The 21932-nt window shown below is 38.3% G+C and overlaps 1 protein-coding gene across 1 annotated transcript; it reads right to left on the bottom strand.

Annotated features, from left to right (window-relative positions):
- Positions 1–4006: 4006 nt before the first annotated feature.
- Positions 4007–5829, bottom strand: LOC113354345 (probable microtubule-binding protein TANGLED). Its single transcript, XM_026597699.1, has 3 exons — positions 5481–5829; positions 5307–5377; positions 4007–4912 (listed from the first exon to the last, which is right to left on the bottom strand). Exons 1-3 carry the CDS (start codon positions 5705–5707, stop codon positions 4122–4124), a joined length of 1089 nt encoding a protein of 362 aa, XP_026453484.1. The 5' UTR covers positions 5708–5829; the 3' UTR covers positions 4007–4121.
- Between the last annotated feature and the right edge of the window lie 16103 nt (positions 5830–21932).

The following is a 21932-nucleotide window of genomic DNA, read 5'->3' as shown; positions in this document are numbered from 1 at the left end:
GAAGCCTTCGAGCTTGTCATTGTCTTGTCGAATATTATCATAAATAATGTTCGTATAAAGGAATAGACAGAGAATCAAGTATAAATGTAAAGCACATGAATTTCAACGCTGAATATAAGGTGATGAAATGTAAATAACACGAAGATTTACGTGGTTCGGCACTAAGGCCTACATCCGCGGGGCTGGTGTTTCACTATGTATTGAATGATTACAAAGATAGTCGAATGACTTTAGAGTATACATAGGTATGCGGAAGTAGGGGGATTACTTACTCTTCCTATTTCTCTCTCCTATATTCTCCTATAATTTCTTTGAATTGGTCGACCCCTTCTCTCTTAGTGGAGGGGGGTATTTATAGGGTTGGAACGTGGGTCCTACTTCTGGGGTGTTGTTGCAATCTTATCTTCTTGTGCTTTGTGACCATTACGCAGAGGTCTTCGGCATATGTTGCGGCCTGAGCTTGAATACGAAGGATTATCCTCGCTTCTTCCACGAGCTGATTGATACGTGTATATCTCTTTGGTATTTAATGCGGGTAGATGGATGTTTGCTCGTGTCAGACAAGTGTCTCTTTGTCTGGTCACATCTGTGTCAGTCAAACTTCCTCTCAGCCGTCGATCTGGGATCTTATTGTACTTTGTGCCCATTACGCAGAGGTCTTCGGCATAGGCTGAGGCCTGAGCTTGAATACGAAGGGTTATCCTCGCCTCTTCCACGAGCTGATTGACATGTGTATATCTCTTTGGTATTTAATGCGGGTAGATGGATGTCTGCTCGTGTCAGGCAAGTGTCTCTTTGTATGGTCACATCTGTGTCAGTCAAACTTCCTCTCAGCCGTTGATCTGGGATCTTCCTTGGGATTGGGTGTATTAACACCCAAGGGGTATTATCTGGTGCTCCTCTGAGCCATCATACCTCTGTGATCCTTTCCCTGACCGTCAGATCTGCTGACCGGTGGCATCTTCTGATGAGATGCTTGCTATCATGTTTTGATATCTTGTGTTTGCATTCCTTCCACGTGTCTCTTTCTGTACACGTGGTTGATGATGAAAGGTGTACATACATGGTCGAAGACTAGTCTTTACATGATCTTTAGGACATTTTCAGTCCTCACATACCTCGTACCTAAAGGATCAAATCCACCATGCTACATACTGATTTATATCTCTCCTCTATTATACATTTGTATTTATTTCTTTTCTTTTCGCTTGTTGAGCCTTTCTATGGAGACTAAGGCTTAGTCATATGGTCTTCTAATCCAGCATCTAGATTGGAAGTACACGTCACCTAGGACAATCTCCTAAGTCCTATGGAAGTTATAATCTAACATACTAGCTAGATGTGCTGAATGATTCAGCGAAAAGTAGATTTAGAAAGCAACGCTGAATCAATCAGCAAAAAGTAGATTTAAGTTGCGCTGAACCATCTCAGCCGTCAGATCAAAAATATAAACCATTCCGCGAAAAGGTGATTTTGATTGCGCTGAACCATTCAGCGCAACTATCTCACTACTAGTTCAGCGCAACACTTTTCTTTTCAACACCTTTTTGCCAATCTAGCAGCCAAATCTAACCCATAGGACTTAGTCAAATTGAGTAAATTTGGAAAATTGAGTAAAAAAAATATTTTCTTTCATTACGCGAAAGAATCAAAGAATCAAGATCAAAGCTGATTCTTATTTGAAAGGTAAATGTGATGCAGTCGTGACAAGTTCAAAGTACAAGGTATATATCATCTCATATTTGAAGTACACACGGTTAAGGCATCTAAACAAAGAAGGTTAATTTCACATGTGGTCCTGCATTTTTAAAGCAAAGGCCTTAATTGGAATTCTTTTGATAGTTCCACCAATTAAGATTCAATCGCCTTGGTTCTTTCGGTTCTTTTCCTAAGAAGAATGCTAGTCGTACCGCCCCTTTGGTATTATGGGTAACGAGAATATCTTGACAAAACTTCTTATCAAAAAGAAAAGCAGCATCATATCTTGGCACAAAGTTCGTCTTTTGTTTTTGCTTAACCAATGCAAGGGGAAAAGAAAGAATCTCTCTTGCAAACTAAACCCAACACTAGTACTATTTTCTTCATCTTGGCCTTAAATGATGCTAGACCTAAAGTTGTCCTAGCTAGCTACAACTAATCTTTGATCACTTTCACTTTATCTTTCATTTCAAATAAATGGATAGAGCATCATAAATTCATGGTTTATACAAACATAATGTACTTAATATGCACTCTTCCGGCCCTTAGCTTTTGACCAAGTTAATTATGACTAGTATACATGTCAAGCTTATATCGGTCACTTTAATCACTATCTGGAAATGCAACTTTGATTTCTTTTTTTCATCGGTGAAACAAAGAACTAGAATTGCATGTTCATAACACTGTAAAATTCATGATATTGATATACCAGGTAAGTTTTACTTCCAAGCTCAAACTTATGGGTCGATGGTTCTATATCCTATTACAATTTGGTTTGATTTTGTTTCACATGCACGCAATTATGGTCGAAAGAACTACAATATCTTTACCCAAATGGGGGAAGGTTACGTCAAGAAGGAATGAAAAGGCCAGTGAGAACGATCAATCTAAGACAAAGTGAATAATTTTCTTTTGGCTACTGGACTAGATTGAGTGACCAAAAAACATATTCTTTAATTAGGAGTTGAAAAATTACTTGTAAATATTTATTGTTTTCATAAGGGAATTTAAAACTACATTATCATTTTCTTGTTTGCTGTCTACGTTATGGCCTTTGAAAACCTATGTACGCAGAGTATATCCCTGGTACATATTCATTTCATACGTTGTTGAAAGATAGAACAGAGAATTTGAAATAAAAAATAACAAAGTTCCTGCAACAAAAAAGATAGTAGACAATGTGAATCATCTTTATTATTATACATGTTCATTTTGACTTGTGTAGAGGATAGTTAATCATTAAAATCGAGTCGTTACATTTCTGATTTAGGCCTCTACTTTCTATTTTGTAGAATCGGCACAGAATAATAAGCAATGATCTATATGCTACACAGTACAAAGTGTTAAAAACAAAATAGGAAAATGAGAAACATTACGTGGATAACGCATGAGACAAAAACTCAATTGTAGCAACAATTGACTTCAAAGGGAAGATTGCTAGATTTTGACTTTGGGTTAGACTCCTTAATATTTCAGCTCATTTAAGAAGATTGCACATGTCAAAAATCATCCAAGGACAAAATTTAGGGCACCAACACGTTGTCCAGGCCGTTAGGTCTGACTTGCACCAACATGCTGTCCAGGCCTTTACCTACCCCCTGCATTTGGTCCAGGACTCCAGGCCTTTCAACAGAGATGCTTGACCAAGGACTAGTTCACCTTTTGCTAAGATAGTAAACCTGCACTATAATGTGGTCGAATCAGGAACAACATTGATAGATTTGACAAGTTGGCTGGGACAGCCCATACAAAGACACATTAAAAGATAAAAGTATTTACATTTTAATCTTTTTGAAAATGACCAGAGGCTTAGAGGAATTGTTATACACAATACGTACAATACAAGCCATGGGCCTTCATGTGTCAGCCATGACATTAGCTTGGTGGACTAGCTACAATCATGTCTAAGAAACTGGCAGGAAGGAAATAAGACAAAGAAGACAGAGAACCAGCAGAAAGAATAGCCAAGTTAACTATGCAGCGGCGCTGGCGACAGATACCCAAAGGGAATTAGAGTTGCATTACACTGTATTTGCCGATTGCGCTCTAAAGAGGAACCTAAGCCTGTCAAAAAAGCTTTCAGCCAGAGACAAGATGGTAATCAATCCAATCCTGGATGAAGCTCTACGAATTATAATGGATTGTTCGGATTTACATACCCCTTTCTTCAGTAGTGAAAACTTCAGAACCGAAAGCAAAAATAAGCTTCGGAGTGGAATTCAGCAAAACATCCTTCAAGGAAATGGGCGACTTTATATAACCAAATTTACAAGGAAAACAAATTTGTTTATTGAAACAACTTCACAAATGTATAGATATAAAAATTAAATTAATACCACACAACCAATATTGACATCGAGGAAATATCTGAACCAAATTCAAACAAATCAGCAGCTTAGCTGGAAAAATACGGAGGAACCCCTTCAAACTCTCCAGTTGGAAGAGGATGATCTCACAGGAGTTGAAAACGGTCGCTGTTTCAATCCACTCATCATTCCACCACCCTTTTGTTGCGCTGATGATTTGTTCCTTAGCGGTGAAACCAATCTGTTTGCCAGTTTTGAGGGTGAAAATGATCTTCTTATCTTGGAAGCTGTGGAAACCTTTGGGGATTTTTTGCTCAAAGCCGAGGTGGATCTTGTGGGAGACAAAGAAACTTGAGTAGTCTTGATCTTCACCTGAAATTTTGAATTCGAAGTGGGAGATTTAATCAAGAATTTATGGGGAGTTGTTGGTCGGGGTCTTGCACTTATCGGAGATCGTATCTTACAGAATTTTTGTTGGTGATTGGATGATGATGAAAGGAACAATGGGTTAGGAAACAGAACAGTCTTCTTAGCCCAAGGTTTATTCTTGGGGGATACACGATTGGCAGTGTACCAATTTTCTTTTCCGAATTCTCTTTTGTTAGGAGAGAGCTTGAAATTGATACGTGATCGTGCCCTCTGAAGACGTGGTGGATCCAATTCTGATCGAATCGACTGCATTGCAACTTGTTTCTCTCTTTTTCTTCTTGCTTTCATTTCCGTGCATTCAGGCTGTGACTTTGAAATCCTCACTCGACTCGTAGGAGTTTTGGGATCTTCTGCCGCAGGTTTCTTTGTCTTCACAACAACAGCTTCAACTACTTCCCTTGCAAATTGACTGGCTTGAAGAATCTCTCCTACTGTTTCTACAACCAGCATCTCAGGCAATGACATACGACGCCATTCCCCTGTTTTAATGGTAGTAATTGCAAAATTAGACCATCATCATAGAACAAAAAAAAAAAAACACACACAAAATGTCTTCAAATCATAAATCCTAAAATCAAGCGGCGGGGCTATACGCCTATGCTAATTCTGCATTGTGACCATTCCACTTAGCCAGTGCTTTACAGAAGAAGAACAGTTTCTAAGCTTCCATTAATTAGTACACAAGGAAGATCAGATCAACGACGTTTCCCACGAAGAGTTCATATAGGAATCGGTTGGGGCAACGAAGCCCATCAATAATATTATTCAGCAAATAAATCAGAAATCATTATATCTCACCTAATGTGAACATAATCAAACAGATATGACAAACATCAAATTGAACACAATTAAAGCTTAATTATCAGTTCATACCGCCTTTACTCTGTAAGGAACCTTGAAATTTTCCAACTGGAGACTTTCGAGATGCGGTTGAGTTCTTCATCCTTCATACAGGTTAAACAAAAACCCCAATTTAAAACAGAGATCAAAGACTGAAAATTAAACAGAGGAGTATACTTACTAATCTACATGAAATGGATTTTTTACCTCAGAGATTCTTGTTTGCAGCGAATACTAGTTTTCAAATAAGCTCTTGTACTCCGTGGACTAAGACTAACACCAGAAATAACCTTATTTCCACCTGCAACTGTATACTGAAGCTCTTGTAATCGAGCCATACATCGATCCACCTTCTTGACTGTTTCTCTCAATAGATTAGAATTGAGTGGTGGATTTGCCATTTTCTTCAGTTTTAGTGGAGATTTGGCAACCATTTTGTGAGAAATAAAATGGGTTTTCAAGGATTTGATTTTCTTCTCTTCCCACTTAATCACAATCAATTTCGAGAGGAATTAAAGGTCAAAACGGAAGAGTTGTTTCCAAACTTTTCAAAAGAACTAGAAAGATAGTAACGTATGGATTTTATTTCTCAACGGTCATATCTCTAAACTACTAAAAAGAATATAACGGCTATTAATTATTGACTTTTGTCTCGCATTTGTTTGGGTTTGGCCGTTTGGGACCTCGGGGTCCTTGGGAGTTGGGAGGGAATTATTTTCTAAATGTGGGACCTACTTTATAAGCAATTTTAACTTTCAGTTTTTTTTTTTCACTTTCAGTTTAATGTGTAGCGATAGATAATACGAAGAAGATATGTTCTGCTGAATTACAACTAAGAGCTTCTCCCATTGAAGTTGCGTGTCTTTTTTACATGGCATTACAAACAAGACATCCTCCTTCCTGTTTGGCACTTAATTCTCCGAAAAGTTAGGGAAAAAGAATATCCATTTCCAACTCTACTATTCTTTGACGTCGTGGTTGCCTGGTTGTTAACTTGTAAAAAAACGAAATTAACTTAATATTAAGATTTTATTGGGTTTTCTCCACGATAAAATTGATCAAAAGAGCATAAAAGGAAAACGATAAAAAAAAATATAAGCAAATGATTGAAAAACGTTGGAGTTGGAGAACTATTGCATCACCATTCAATTGATTCAAGGGCGTGAACGGATGACGATAAGCAAGCTGTGTAGTTATGATTACAGTTATTCATTAAGTTTCTTTTGATTATAGTTATAATTACCATCTAATTCCTTCCGTAAATCTTGTCATGTATGATTCTGAATCTACCTAGAAACTACAATTGTTCAAACTAATTCAACAAAATAAGATTTTAATTTATACAGTAATTATGTCTCTAGTTTTATTTCTAGGTTGTACTTCTAGGAATTATCATGGAGAAACATATTTCCCTAGCTTACTCTTGCTGCAACCCAAAAATTCATAAAGCTCCTCTAATCTCTTCTGTACTGTATTCATTATGCAGCACGTGATGAAATATCATCATCTCTTTTGCACTGTTTTCATTATGCAGCACTTGATGAAATATCATCAATAAAAATGTTAGTATAGGATCGAACAACCAAAGACGCGACTAAAATTAGTCCCGAAAATTATATATAGATCAAATTTGATTGATTCAAATTAGTTGTATGCTTGTATGATTTCGATTTTGTAACCCTCGGTGGCTCGTGGAAGGTGACGATAAATATTTCTGGAAGAAACGAAAGAACAAAAATGTTGTAATTCTAATTTAATTAAAATTGTTATTTATTGAAAAATAGCTGACTAGGATTGGTGGACATCCTCTATGTCTATGTGAACCTCTAAAACAAGAGGTTGAGCAAGAGGATGTCTTCCCATAACTATGCCATGTCAGCTAGATATTGATCATAGAGGTTACAGTTGGAGAAAGATTTTTGGATTTTTGGATGTGTATGCTACGTGTATTAAGACTTTTTTTCTCACACACATCCTATCGGAGAAGCTCTAAACTAAGACTACAATAAACTCGTAAACTGTTTGGTTGTATGGTTGAACACCAGACCAGAGCGCCTCGTGGAATATGACTCATACTGGTGCATGTACCAGGTGTCACATAATGGGAGTCTTTATTTCGAACGAAGGAGTCCATCTATGTGCACCCTATTAGGGGTGCACGTTCATCCCTTGATTATTGGCCAAGCAGCTAACCCTGGTTATCATAATTTTTTTGATTTAATAGCTGTAATAAATCTAGTACATTGGGAATTGGAGAAACCAAAATCTAAACCAAAAAAATATTTATTGTAATTTTTTTTATTATCTAAAATGAAGAAACTAAATCACTATTCAAAATCATCGACAACAAGAGACGACCGAATGAAACTCGTTCTCAAACAGTAATCATTGCCATGTATATCTGCTGACATATGTAGTTAGAGTTAGGGCTGTCGACTGATATGTACCGCAATTCCGAGTTTCTCTTTCCTATGTCTAGCTCTGGCGTTTTAGCTGCTGATCCCCCTGTTCTTCTTGATTCTGACTCTCGCCTTCTTGATGCTAACCAAATCCCTCTTCTTGTTTTTGATTCGATTATGACTGAATCTTCTGTTCCTTCTCGTTCTTTTAAAGATTCACTCACTGGTGGTACCCGTGACTGGTCTCTCTTGGATGATGATGATTTTCTTAATCAGTTGGATGCTAACCTTGCTTCTCTTGATGTCTCTGTCGATCCCTCTTTTTATTCTATTCCTTCTTTTCCCATCTCCTCTGCTCTTCGTCGCAGGCTTGCTGAACCCTACAAACGTGCGCTAATTGGAAAAATTTTTGAGAAAAGAATTGGTTTTACTTTCCTTCAGGAGAAAGTTAACCAACTATGGAAATTATCTGGCTCTGTCCAAATGCTTGACTTAGGTTTTGATTATTTCCTTTTTCGTTTTTCTCTCCTTCCTGATTTTAAGAAAGTTCTCTTTGAAGGTCCTTGGTTTATCCTTGGACATTTTCTCTCTAATCAGCGTTGGAGGCCGGATTTTAAACCTTCTGCAGACAAAATAAATCATGCTGTCATCTGGGCTCGACTTCCTGATCTTCCTATTGAATATTTTGATCATGAAACCCTGTTTGGCATTGGTAATTTGATTGGGAAAACGTTGAAAATTGATCTTACCACTGAACAAATTGTTCGTGGCAAGTATGCTAGAATTTGTCTTGAACTTGATCTCCATAAACCTCTCCTCCCTCTTATACACGTTGGTCGTCTTGTTCAATCCGTTGAATACGAAGGTATTGATTCTCTCTGCTTTCATTGTGGCCTTCTTTCTCATACTCAAGCTGCTTGTCCGCTTCTTCATAATTATTCTTCTTCTAATCTTTTACCTTCTACTTCTTCTGTGGTTAATTCCACTATTTATGTTGCTAGTTTAGGTTCTGGGCTTGGTCGTTGGACTCTTGTTCAGCCAAAGAAAAAATTTGTTTCTAACTCTTCTAGCCATAGTTCTTCACGTTCTCAATCTGGTTTGAAAAAATCGGTTCCTTTTTCCTCTACAAACTCAGCCCTGACTCGTTTTCCCCATTTTGACTCTTTAGGTAAAAATATTTTAACTTGTAATCCTTATCCTCCTAAGGGTAATTCAGGTTTTATGCCAACTAGGTCTTCCACCTCATCTTCTTCTGGACGTGTGTCTTATTCTTCTCAGCCTGGTCATCTTGTCTCTTCGAAACTCCCCTCTCTCTTAGGTACAGGTGGCACTCATTCTTCCATGCAGAGTTGCATGTTGCCTCCTACGAGGCTCTCTTCTTTCTCTTCGTCTTCTGTTCCTGCAACTCAATCTAATATTCCCTCTAATTCTTCTTCCTTGTCTTTTTCCTCCTGTCTCCACTTCTTCATCTCTATCTTCTTTAATTTCTTTTACTTCTTCTTCCACGTCTCCCTCTTTTTCTTTCCCCCCCTCTTTTTCCTCTTGAAACTTTCAATGGCCAATCTTCATCCTCTACCCAACCTCTTTTCAGGAGACTCGAATCTACCTTATCTAGATTCATGGATGGTGAAGGAACTCAATCACTCATTCAACAATCAAAGACGAGATTTATTTATGGGGGAGGATGTAATGGAGCAGCATCTTCTTGTGGCTCGCAATCAACTGGAAATGCTTCGTCAACTCAGAGAGGAGATTTTCTTTCTTCATCATCGTCTTCTTTGCAGAAACGCACTCTATCTTGTACCTCCATTAGTGCTAGAACAAATAGTTCAACTTCCAGAAGACCCTTTTCTCGTGTTTCAACCAATCTCTCAGTCTCTCTCCCTCCAAGAACTCCTTACTCTAATCCTTTTGGAGAAGAATCCCGCACCAAAATGCGACTCAAGGAACTGGCAAGACAACAAGATAATCGAGACGTTCATTCCTCCTCTTGTGGGGACACCGACTCTGATTGATATTCCACCTTCGATGCTACTGTTTCAGTTGGAAATCATAGCTCGTTGGGACATGGACATGTTCGACCATCGGTTTTTCCGCTGCCATTTACTTCCCCTCTTTCAGGATCCTCCGTTGGTTCAGGAACAGAAGCAAATACTGATTCAACACAAGTTGTTGGATCACTTGTCTAACCCATGTTATCCTAGTTTATTCCATGTCCCAAATCTCCATATGATGATCGTTTTTTGGAATAATAGGGGTACTTGTAGGCCATATTTTGTTAGAGTAGCTCGAGATATTATTAGAGAACATAAACCTATCATTTTTGCTGTTGTTGAGACTAGGGCTTTTGAGGATAGAGCTGCTCAAATTGTAAATAAGTTAGGGTTTAGTAAGGCTTTTGTAGTTGACCCTGTTGGTTTTTCTGGTGGTGTGTGGTTGTTGTGGAATCCTTCTATTATTGATATTTCTTGTACTTCTACCTCTCGTTGGTCTTTTTATGCCATAGTTTCTTTAGTTAACTCTCCACTTTCTCAACCCTGGTTACTTTCAACAATTTATGGGAGTCCTAATTCAGTTATTCGACAACGCCTGTGAGCTGAGTTAGAATTTGTTTCATCACTTTCTGGTTGTATTTGGTTGGCCTTGGGTGATTTTAACTCGTTTTTGCACCATACAGACAAAGTTGGAGGGAACCCTGTTACTCTTTCTCAGTCTCAAGAGCTTTCAAATGTTTTCAATCGTTCTGGACTCATTGATTTGGCGTCGTCTGGTCATCGTTTCACTTGGAACAATCATCAAACTGGGTGTCACAATATTAGAGAAATTCTAGATCGTGTTGTTGTCAATGCTTCTTTTCAGGTGCAATTCCCTAATGTTCAGGTAACTAATCTTTTTTACTATAACTCTGACCATCGTGCCATTTTGGTTGATTTTTGTCCCTCAAAGAATAAGTATGTTCCTAGACCTTTTCGTTTGGAGGCAATGTGGCTTGAGGATCCTAGGTTTGAGCATGTTGTTTCTCAATGTTGGAATGAGTTATATACTTCTCTTACAAGTCCTTCCATCTGATAAATTTTCGTCTCTCAAAAAATATGCTATAATTTGGAATAAGACTGTATTTGGTCAACTAAAGAAAAATATTGCAAATGCAAAAACTGAACTGTGTCTTGCTCAATAATTTTTTAACTCAGTTCCTTCTATTTGTAATAAAGTTGATGTTGATGCTTGCCTTGAATCTTATATGTCTGCTTTGCATCTTGAAGAAGTTTTTTGGCATCAAAAATCTCGTGTTAAGTGGTTAAAATCTGGAAATTTGGATACTCATTTTTTCCATATTTCTACCTTGGTTCATAGGCATAGGAATCAGATTGTTAGGCTTAAAAGACCGGATAATTCTTGGGCCATTGGTCAAGAGGATGTTTCTTCTGTTCTTTTTGATTTCTTTTCCTCCCTTTTTCGATCTTCTGTGCCTTCTACTTGTACTTTATCCTCTCTTAAATCCTTAGTTACTCATTCAATTTCTGATAAGACAAATGAAGTTCTTATTGCTCCGGTGACTGACCTAGAAATTACTACTGACCTTCATAGTATGGGACCTTTGAAAGCGCCCGGCCCTGATGGCCTTCAGGGAAAGTTTTTTGCTCAATATTGGCATATTGTAGGTTTGGATGTTTCTAACCTTATTAAGTCTTTCCTGACCTTAATAAGACTTATTTGGATTTAATTCCTAAGTTAGAAAATCCAACTTCAGCTAATCATTTTCGCCCTACTAGTTTATGTAACTTCTGTTACAAAATGATTACCAAGATTTTGACGTCTTGATTGTCTCCTTTCTTGATTGTCTCCTTTCTTGGACTCTCTTATTTCTCATTCTCAGTCTGCGTTTATAAAGAACAGGTCTATTTTTGATTATGTTTTGATTACTAATGAGTTGTTTCACTCTTTCAAACATAAGAAAGGAAAATCGGGTTGGTTTTCTTTAAAACTTGATTTTAAAAAAGCTTATGATAGGATTAGATAGGATTTTTTGCGCCTTGCTCTTCATGCTTTAAATTTTAGTCCTATCTGGATTTCTTGGGTCATGTCTTGTGTGACTTCTGTTTCTTTCCAAATTCTTGTGAATGGTTCTCCTTATGTTTCTTTTTCTTCCACTAGGGGTCTCCGACAAGGTGATCCCCTTTCTCCTTTATTTATTATTTGTTTGGAATTTCTTTCCTTACTTCTTGATACTGCAATTTCTACTAAATCTTTAATTGGTTTTAAATCTTGTAGGGGTGCTCCTTTGATTACTCACAGTTTCTATACAGATGATAACATCATCTGTTTGAAAGCCACTCATACTAATTTTACTCATCTTTCTTCTCTTGTCTCTCTTTTTCGTGATTGGTCTGGTCAAAAAATAAATTTCCAAAAATCCAATATCATTCTCTCTTCTAATGTTTCCACTCATGTTGCTAAATCTTTAGCTCCAATTTTAAATGTCAAAGGTTTCTTCAAACCCAGGTAAGTATTTAGGTACTCCCAGTCTTTGGAATAGAATTGGTATTCAGACTTTCAAGGATGTCCTTTACAAGATTGCTCAACGTTTTCGGGATGGAAAAAGAGGTCTTTAAATTTTGCAGGTCGTAATACGCTATTTAAAGCCTTTATTGACCCTATTGATAACCACCTAATGACTACCATTAGGATTCCTTTAGGTGTTCTTAAAGCTATTGATAAGTTGTTGTTTGAGGGTGAAAACGGTTTCTGTTGATTTTGGTAGTTTCGGGTGTGTGAGTGAGAAACGAATTTAAACCCTAAACAATGTACTGCAAGGGAGTACTTTAGATTCGAGAGATCAATCTGTACAAATCCGGCCTAAATCAAGAAATGGCAATTCCAGACTTGTTTCCGTCACAAAGTGAAGGAGAAGGGTTGGTTTTGAGGAGGGAAGTAAAGAAAGTGTTGAGACCAGAATAGTTGATTCTGGAAGAGTAGTTGTTTCACGACTTGTATCAGAAAGTGGGAAGCTAACAGATGGAAAGCTAGCAAATGTTTTTTGAGTGTTGTATCCTCCTGACCTGAACTTGTTGTTTGGTGGAAATAGGTAATGCCTATTTATACAAGTCTGAGTGAAACGTACTCTGGTCTCATTAAGAAATGGAAAACGGGTGAGTAAATGGGAGGAGGTGGTAACCGGTAACGCTTGGAATTGATGTTCCATAAAAGAAAGTGTTTCATCATTACTCCCTGTATTTACTAACCGCCTCATCCTTATGACACTTTCTTATAACGAGCGTAGTGTACGCCGCACGCTGTAAACCGCCAAACCAATACCCAATGAGCATCCCCAGTTTGTTACATGTGTTGATGTCTCGAGTGTTTTCGTGGAAAACATGTATCATTTTGTTGTCTGGCAAGTTGATCTTGGGAGAATTGTCGGCTTGGTGGTGACCTTCAACGATCGAGATTTTGCGTCTTAAGAGGAAGGTAGCCGTTGATTATTACAACCTTTCGTTTCATAGCCAGTGGCATGAAAGTATGATCAGTATGGCTTTAATATGGCCCAGTTTAGGCGCGGCCAAAGTTAGGGTTTTGGCTTTGTTTAGGCGCGACCAAACTAATGCCAAAGGTTTCCATGTGTTAGCTGGTAACCTTGGACGGCTAAGATTTGCATCTTAGATGAAAAAGTGGTCGTTGATTGTTGCAGGCCTTCGTTTTGGTAGCCGCATAAGGAAGGCCGGCATGGTATGGCACGGCAAGGTGGTTGGCATGCCATTGGCACATGTGGCAAGGCATACCTGGGCACGGTTTGGCGTGGCCAAACCTAGGGTTTGGGGCCAAAGGTTACCATGCGTTGTTTGGCGACCTTGGACGGTTAGGATTTGCATCTAGTATGGAAGGGTGGTCGTTGATCGTCGCACGCCTTCGTTTTGGTAGCCGCATGGAGAAGGCCGGCATGGTATGGCGTGGTAAGGTGGTTGGCATGCCATTGGCACATGTGGCATAGAATGCCTTGGCGCCGTTTGGCGTGGCCAGAACTAGGGTTTTGGGCCAAAGGTTACCATGCGTTGTTTGGCGACCTTGGACGGATAACATTTGCATCCAGGATGAAAGGGTGGCCGTTGATCGTCGCACGCCTTCGTTTTGGTAGCCACATGGGGAAGGTCGGTATGGTATGGCGCGGCAAGGTGGTTGGCATGCTATTGGCACATGTGGCATGGCATGCCATGCCTTGGCGCGGTTTTGCGTGGCCAAAACTAGGGTTTTGGGACAAAGGTTACCATGCGTTGTTTGGAGACCTTGGACGGCTAGGATTGTCATATAGGATGGAAGGGTGGCCATTGATTGTCGCACGTCTTCGTTTTGGTAGCCGCATAGGGAAGGCCGGCATGATATGGCGCGGCAAGGTGGTTGGCATGCCATGCCTTGGCGCAGTTTGGCGTGGCCAAAACTAGGGTTTTTTGAAAAAGGTTACCATGCTTTGTTTGGCGACCTTGGACGGCTAGGATTTGCATCTAGGATGGAAGGGTGGCCGTCAATTGTCGCACGCCTTTGTTTTGGTAGTCGCATGGAGAAGGCCGGCATGGTATGGCGCGGCAAGGTGGTTGGCATGCCATTGGAACATGTGGCATAACATGCCTTGGCGCGGTTTGGCGTGGCAAAAACTAGGGTTTCAGGCTAAAGGTTACCATGCGCTGTTTTGCGATCTTGGACGGCTAGGATTTGCATCTAGGATGGAAGGGTGGCCGTTGATCGTCGCACGCCTTCGTTTTGGTAGCCGCATGGGGAAGGCCGGCATGGTATGGCGTGGCAAGGTGGTTGGCATGCCATTGGAACATGTGGCATGGCATTCTTTGGCGCGGTTTGGCGTGGCCAAAACTAGGGTTTTGGGCCAAAGGTGACCATGCGTTGTTTGGCGACCTTGGATGGCTAGGATTTGCACCTAGGATGGAAGGGTGGCCGTTGATCGTCGCAAGCCTTCGTTTTGGTAGCCGCATGGGGAAGGCCGGCATGGTGGGGCCAAGGCCAATGGCGCGGATGGCTTGGCATAGTGGGGCCAATGGTTTGGTTTGGTACGGACGGCTTGGCATGGTGGGTCCAAGGCAAGGTGTGGTTGGCTTGGCATGGTGGGGCCAAGGATTTGGCATTCCATTGGCGCATGGTGCGGCTAGCATGGTTGGGTCCAAGGCAAGGTGCGGTTGGCTTGGCATGGTGGGGCCAAGAGTTTGGCATGCCATTGGCGTATGGTGCGGCTAGCATGGTTTGCATGCCTTGGCGCGGTAGACGTGGCTTCCATGGTTTTCCATTGGCACAGTGGTACAGCTGGCATGGTTGGCATGCCTTGGCGCGGAGATGTGGCTGGCATGGTTTGCCATTGGCACAGTGGTGCGGCGGGCATGGTTGGCATGCCTTGGCGCGGTAGCATGAGAATTAGGGTTTGGCATAGATGATGTCGTCCAATGTTCAGGGTTCTTCCGTGGAACATGACACATGAAAAAAGGTACCTTGGTAATTCTTATGTAGGCATGCTGATCAATTCAATAAATGTGCTAATGGTCATAGTGACGTCATGTCAGTTGTGCGGTTTTACGATTTTAACACTAAGCTAAAAACTTAACAGTTGTGTAGAGATTTCCTTTGGGAAGATAATAATGGTCATCAGAAACTACATTCCGTAGCTTGGAATACTATTTGTCATCCTTATTGTATGGGGGGTCTTGGTATTAGAAATTTATCTTCCAATAACTTATCTTTTCTTGCTAAATTGGAATGGCGCATTTACTCTAATCTGGATAGCTCCTTAGGTAAGTTAGTTCAAGAAAAGTATTTTCGTTCTACTTCCTTTTGGTATTGTACTGCAAAAGATAGACGATCGTATTTCTGGTCTAGTATTCTTAAAGGTAGAGATTTAGTTAGAGACGGTCTTAGATGGCAAATTGGTAATAGTTTGTCTTTGAATTTTTGGCATGACATTTGGATTCAAGACCTTCCCCTTGCTATTTTTTGAGTCACGATGCTTCTTTTGATTCGACTTTAAAGGTAAGTGATCTTATTAATCATAATATTGGTCAGTGGAACCTCTCTTGTGTGGATGGTATTCTCCCTTCTTACATACTATCACTTATTAAGTCAGTTCATGTGTTGCATTGTTCTTCCTTTCCTGATACAATGGTTTATCATACTTCTAAGACTGGTTTACCTAATGTAAAATCTGTTTACACAACCCTAGTAGCTGATGACTCCTTGTTAGACCCTAAATGGCAGAAACTTTGGCATTCTCATTGTTCTCAGAAGTTGGAACTTTTCTTATGGATTTTATCACATCAGAAGCTCTTAGTTAGAGATCATCTATCAAAAATTGGCTTAGATATAATCCCAGTTTGTCCCCTTTGTCTTTTACATGATGAAACTTTAGAACATCTGTTTGTTGAGTGTCCTTTGACAGCTCAAGTTTGGATGAAACTTCAGGATTCCTGGAATTTGATTTTGCCCTGTATGCATATATCTTTAACTGGTCTTATACAAACTCTGTCTTTCTCTGGGTTAGATGTTCATATTCCTTGGTTTGTCTTTTACCCTTTCATTTTGTGGAGTATTTGGCTTGCCAGGAATAATGTTGTTTTCAATAATATTCCTTTTGATGTTGACAAGGTCCTTCACTTGGATTATTAACAGGCATATGAGCATTGGTTCTTTGTTGAACTACCTAAGTATAGGAATTTGATTTCTAAACAACTTGTTTATTTAAACTGGAAGCCTGCTCCTTCTCCTTTTTATAAACTCAATTGTGATGGGGCTTCATCTTTCCAATTCTCCTTGGCATGTGCAGGTGGTGTAATTCGAGATTGTTACGTACTTTTTGTTGCTTCTTTTGCTCATCACTTATGTTCCAATTCGTCTAAAACTGCTGAGATTTGGGCTATTCGTGACGGACTTCGACTTGCTATCAAGATGAATATCACTCATCTCATTGTGGATAATGACTCTTCTTCCACTATTTCTTTATGTTCTCAAGCAGTCTCTCCTCCCTGGTACTTGAAGGGACTACTTCATGAAATCTGGCATCTCTCAAAGTCTTTTCAAGTAATCCAGTTTGTTCATAACTTCCGTGAATGTAATATGGTAGCTGACAATCTTTCTAAGGAAGCTTTGGATCCAAAAGTCTTTCAGGAGTGGACTGTTTTCCCTCCTCCTTGTATTTTGCAGAATCTGTATAAAGATGCTACGGGGATGGCTCTGGCCCGGCTTGTCAGAGCTGTTTAGTTTGCTGTTTAAAGTCTGTTGTTTACCAAAAAAATAAATAATGAAACTCGTTGCAATCCTAACAACAATCTGGGCTCCAACCCCTAAAATTATTGGAGTATTTATTTTTTTCTCTTCACTGCATTTATTTTCTCAACCTGATCTATCAACAACAAAATAGAAAAGAAAAAAAAGAGACACTTTCCGAAATTTTCATACCTTTTAAGCCATCACAAAATTCTACTTAGTTGCAATTTCCATCAGGCTAGTACTACCTCGGTTTTAATGGTCCAAATCCTTCATACTTTTTGTATCAGTAAATTATAAATTGAATCAAATCTAAAAATTCATATCAAGGAAGCAGAATTTTTTTGATTAAAACTATCCTTATTGCTATACCAGAATAGAAATCAAATTTGATGTTATAAGATCAGAAAGGTCATATATACCTTCTTCCAGCTATAGCTACAAAACGTGAATCGATCAATCATAATATGCCTATCCCATATAAGTATTATGTTAATTTAATTATCCTACCATGATCGGTTTTTCACATAAAAAGAGAGAAATTCGTTTGATTTCATAATAAAATTAAGGATATCAAATAATTTGGATTCAATGAAAATTCCAAATTACTAAAAGAGACTGTTTTATTTGATGAGAAGAAAGTATTTTGAAGAGAAGAAGAAACCACCGGGAAAAGTGGTAAGATGAGGTTTTGACTTTTGTGCCCATTTTATTCCTTTATTATTATGGACGAGTTCCAAAAATCAATAACTAAATAAATGAAAATCCTCGGTTAAATAGATACTCATATAACAAAGGGAGGAACATGCACCCCTGGTTAACAAGGGTGCACATAGATGGAACAAAACACAAAGTACATGCTCCTTTTTTCTTTCTATTTTTGCAAAAAGAAATTTTAGACCAAATTGAGAAGTGATAGTATTTTTTATTTTTATTTTTGTAAAAAAAATAGTAATATTTCCTTCCCTAAATAGATAACCTAGTTTAAGTTCATAATTCTTAAAGCAAAAAAGAGAAGGGATTATTTTTAAGTACTTTATAGAATTATATCCTTATGATCTCTGGAATCTATTTTAAGTTTACTAAAATTATGAAATTTCTTACTCGAATCCTAATTTTAGGACCGATTTTGTTTTATTTTGTCAAAATGATACCTAGCCCGATGGATTTTGTTAGATCTTGCAGTAGTGTGCAGTCAGTCAGCCTCCTCTTTTCGAATCACTCACATCAGTTCACGAAAAGTTCTTTTTTGTTTAATTTTAGTTTGAGTATTTATCTTGAAATTATGTGTATGATACAAATGGTTATTCAAAATAATACTTTTTAACGACAATAATAATTACTACCTCCATTTTTGAAAAACAGATGCTTTCACTTTTTCATTTTAGTCTAAAAATAGGCCAAATTGAAAAAGTAAAAGTAACATTTTTTCAAAAACGGAGGGAGTATTATTTTTAGTTAATTTTATATGTTTAAAATAGTTAATATAATTTTACGAACTATATATATAATTTTGTTTAAACTTTATAAACTATAATAAAACTATCTTCACAAATGTCTGTTTTTGTCATTTGCTACAATAACAATAGTTACCTGATGTTTTAACAAATACAATTTGATTAGTTTTCTTAGGACCCACAATTGGGGGATATCGAAATTAATTGGGGGATATGAATTATTTCCCCCAACCAAAGATGTCTTCCAAGGGGTGTTTTTTGGGGCAAAAATACTAAAACATCCTTCCCTCAAAATAAAAATTAAAAAAGTTAAAATCAAAAAACAAAAACATATCCTCCATTTCCATCTTCACCTCTTATTAATCTCTTTTAGGGTTAGGGATTTGAAACCTAAATATTCCCCCACTCCCTTTCAAATTCTCTTCTCCTTCTCTGCCAGCTCCTAACTTTGAAAACGATTTTATTTTTTTAACATTCGGAAGTGATGAAGACCATGCCGGAAGTAATGAAGACCATGCCGGAAGTGATGAATATCATGTCAGAAGTGAAGAAGATCATGCCGGTAATGATGAATACCATGCCGGAAATAAAAATTTTTACATTGCCGGAAGTGATGAAGATCATGCCGGAAAATGTTGTCGGCATGCTTGGTAACTAACATTCGGCGCCGTAACTTAATGCCGACATGCTCGATAGAAATCTATCAATGTCGGTATTCAAGTGAAAAAAAAAACAAGTTTCTGGATACTTAACATCATGTGCCAGCATAGAAATTTAAGCATCATACCATGCCGGTAGCAGTACTGGCATGCTCGATAATTATGAAACTGTGCCGGCAGTGAACTGAAAACCAGAAAAAAAATTCAAAAAGGAATAGGTTTTGAATTTCAAAACCAGAAAAAATGCTACGAGACGCTGTCTCAGATTCTGCTAGGGGGCGTTGCCCCCTAGACCCCCACGACCTGACCGGTTCAAGGTTGAATACTATGCCGACACCGAGCTTTTTCAGCTGCAAAAATGGTGGATTCAAAGAAAAAAAACCAAATTTTTTACCTCTTAGCAGCAATTCTCTCTTCACAATCATCTTCCATTTTCACAAAAAAAATTCCCTCTCAAATATTTTTTTCCCTCCTACTCTCACCTCACTCACCCAAACACAAAAAATACACACTAATCTATCCCCCAAATACTTAAGATTTTTACTAATTTTAATTAACCATTAAACCTAATTAGTGAGGAGTATATTAGGAATTATATAAATAATTAGATAAGGGGTGACCCTGATTTGATATTTGGATCCAGCTTTTGTCTTTTTCCTCTATCCCCCAATTAGTTTTGATATCCCCCAATTGCGCGTTCTTTTCTTATCCTTTATTGTTGTTTATATTTTACCAAAATTTCAACTCTCTTTTTACAAAACACAATACATTAACATACAACAGAAAAAAGATTTTTTTTTTATTTTAATAAAAAACATAACAATACCAAACATTAAACTTATACTCTCTTCGTCCCTAAATAGATGACCTTTTCATTTTTAGTTTTGTCCTTTTTTTTTCAATCATCATATTTCTATTTTATTCAAATCAAAATACTGATTACATGATCGCTTACCAGAATAACAAAAACATCAAAATACAAGATAATTAAACCCTAATATAATTCAAGATATCAATTACAAGTATATCGCAAAGAAAAAGAGCCATAAACTGTAAAGATACCCAATTTTTGTTTATGTAGTAGGGAAGAATGATGGTATTATCCGGAATCAATTCCGACCATTTGATATGATTTGGATAAGAGATGCTCCTAAAAGAAAGGATTACTTTTCCCGTAATCTTGTATACCCAGACGAACCCGAATGCCCTAAATCTCTTAGATTAAGAATAGATTCAAAGCGATACTGTGTTGAATGTTTGATGTTTTTGAATTGAGAATAGAAAGTCACGATTCAACCATGAATATTTGAAGAAATCGCTCGCAAAGAGAAGAAACAATCGTCCCAAATGGCGAAGAAAATTCGCCCAAAATGGCGAAGAAATATGTCAAAAGACGTCAAAACAATTGAAAACATGTGAAAACGCGGGGGTATAACAACCACACCCAATATTTCGTTCGGAAATCTCTATGGACTAAACTCCAATATAATTCCGAGAGCACCAACTTAAAAGTGAGACCCAATCAAGAAAGATCTCAAAGAGATTTATCTCTTTCTCAATACAATCAGTAAATCAACTAGATAGAAATCCGTGAGACTGATTGATATGAAAATAACTCGGATGGTACCAAAGACCAATGTCCGAGTGTCAATCAAGTTCTATCGAACAAACAAGGTTGGATTTATCAAATGTGATTGAACTATGCACAACCTGTGATATTTCAATTATATAAACAAATATAATGGAAAAGAAATAACACAGACACCATAACTTTTGTTAACGAGGAAATCGCAAATGCAGAAAAATCCCAAGACCTAGTCCAGATTTGAACACCACACTGTATTAAGCCGTTACAAACTCTAGCCTACTACAAGTTAACTTCGGATTGGAATGTAGTTGAGACCTAACCAAGTATCACACCGATTAAGGTGTAGTCGCATTCCTTACGCCTCTTGAATTTCAGCAGGACTATGCGCACTTGGTTCCCTTAGATGATCTCACCCACAACTAAGAGTTTCTACGACCCAAAGTCGAAGACTTATAAACAAATATATCTCCCACAGATAAGTCTATTCTGGTTTTGTTTCCGTCTTTAGATAAATCAAGGTGAACATGAAAATCAACTAATAACCCGGTCTTATACTCCCGAAGAGCAGCCTAGAAATATTAGCCCACCTCATAATAACCTAACTAATTAACAAAAGAAGTTACTGCGGAATCACAAGAGTCTGAGACTGTAGTTACCTAAAATCTGAGAGAGGTTAGAAGTGGGATTCTAGGGTTTCTGAAAGTGAGTTACAGGAGGTTAAAAACCAACAGTCTTTGCCTAAACCATGCACAGTGGCCGTTCAAGGGCTGCTTCAGTCATATGAGAGGTTAGGGAAGGAAGCAGATGAAGAGAGAGATCAGAGAATTCTATGGTTTGAAGAAGAAATTCTCTGAGAGGTTATGAGAAAGATGATCGTAGGTTGGAGAAATACATGACCTATTTATAGCTGAATTCTCGAATCTCAGGTCGGTGAAGATAAGGATGCTTTCCGTGCCGTGCGGAGCAATTCTCCCGTCTCTTCAGGAATAGAGATAAACTAGGTTGAGTTTATCTCATTATTCCACCGCCTTTACTCTCTTCTGCGGTGAGAAATAAGACGGGTATTTCTACACGTGATGTAGACCACCAAACCAAAACCCTAATTTTTATCCCCCCATTTGTGTGAAGATGAGTCAGCCTTTGTGATGATGTGTTGAAAAAGAAATATTCTCTTTAGCCGATTTGGCCAAGATAGAGAGATATTCTCCGATTTGTAAGAATGACTAGGATGAGTCACGTGAAAAGGCATGGGATGCCTCAGAATTCGTGTGGAGAGTCTGAAAAGGAGACTCGGTTCCTTCATG

Source organism: Papaver somniferum, chromosome 2 (assembly GCF_003573695.1).
Source record: "Papaver somniferum cultivar HN1 chromosome 2, ASM357369v1, whole genome shotgun sequence".
Classification (NCBI taxonomy): domain Eukaryota; kingdom Viridiplantae; phylum Streptophyta; class Magnoliopsida; order Ranunculales; family Papaveraceae; genus Papaver; species Papaver somniferum.
Note: the sequence above shows the minus strand (reverse complement) of the source record. Positions and strands in the feature narration are given on the sequence as shown.

Coding starts and splice junctions, on each gene's coding strand:
- LOC113354345 (XM_026597699.1), bottom strand. CDS start 5,707: ATGGTTGCCAAATCTCCACTAAAACTGAAGAAAATGGCAAATCCACCA. Junction 5,378..5,480: donor TGCAAACAAGAATCTCTGAG/GTAAAAAATCCA, acceptor ACCTGTATGAAG/GATGAAGAACTCAACCGCAT. Junction 4,913..5,306: donor TTCCTTACAGAGTAAAGGCG/GTATGAACTGAT, acceptor CCATTAAAACAG/GGGAATGGCGTCGTATGTCA.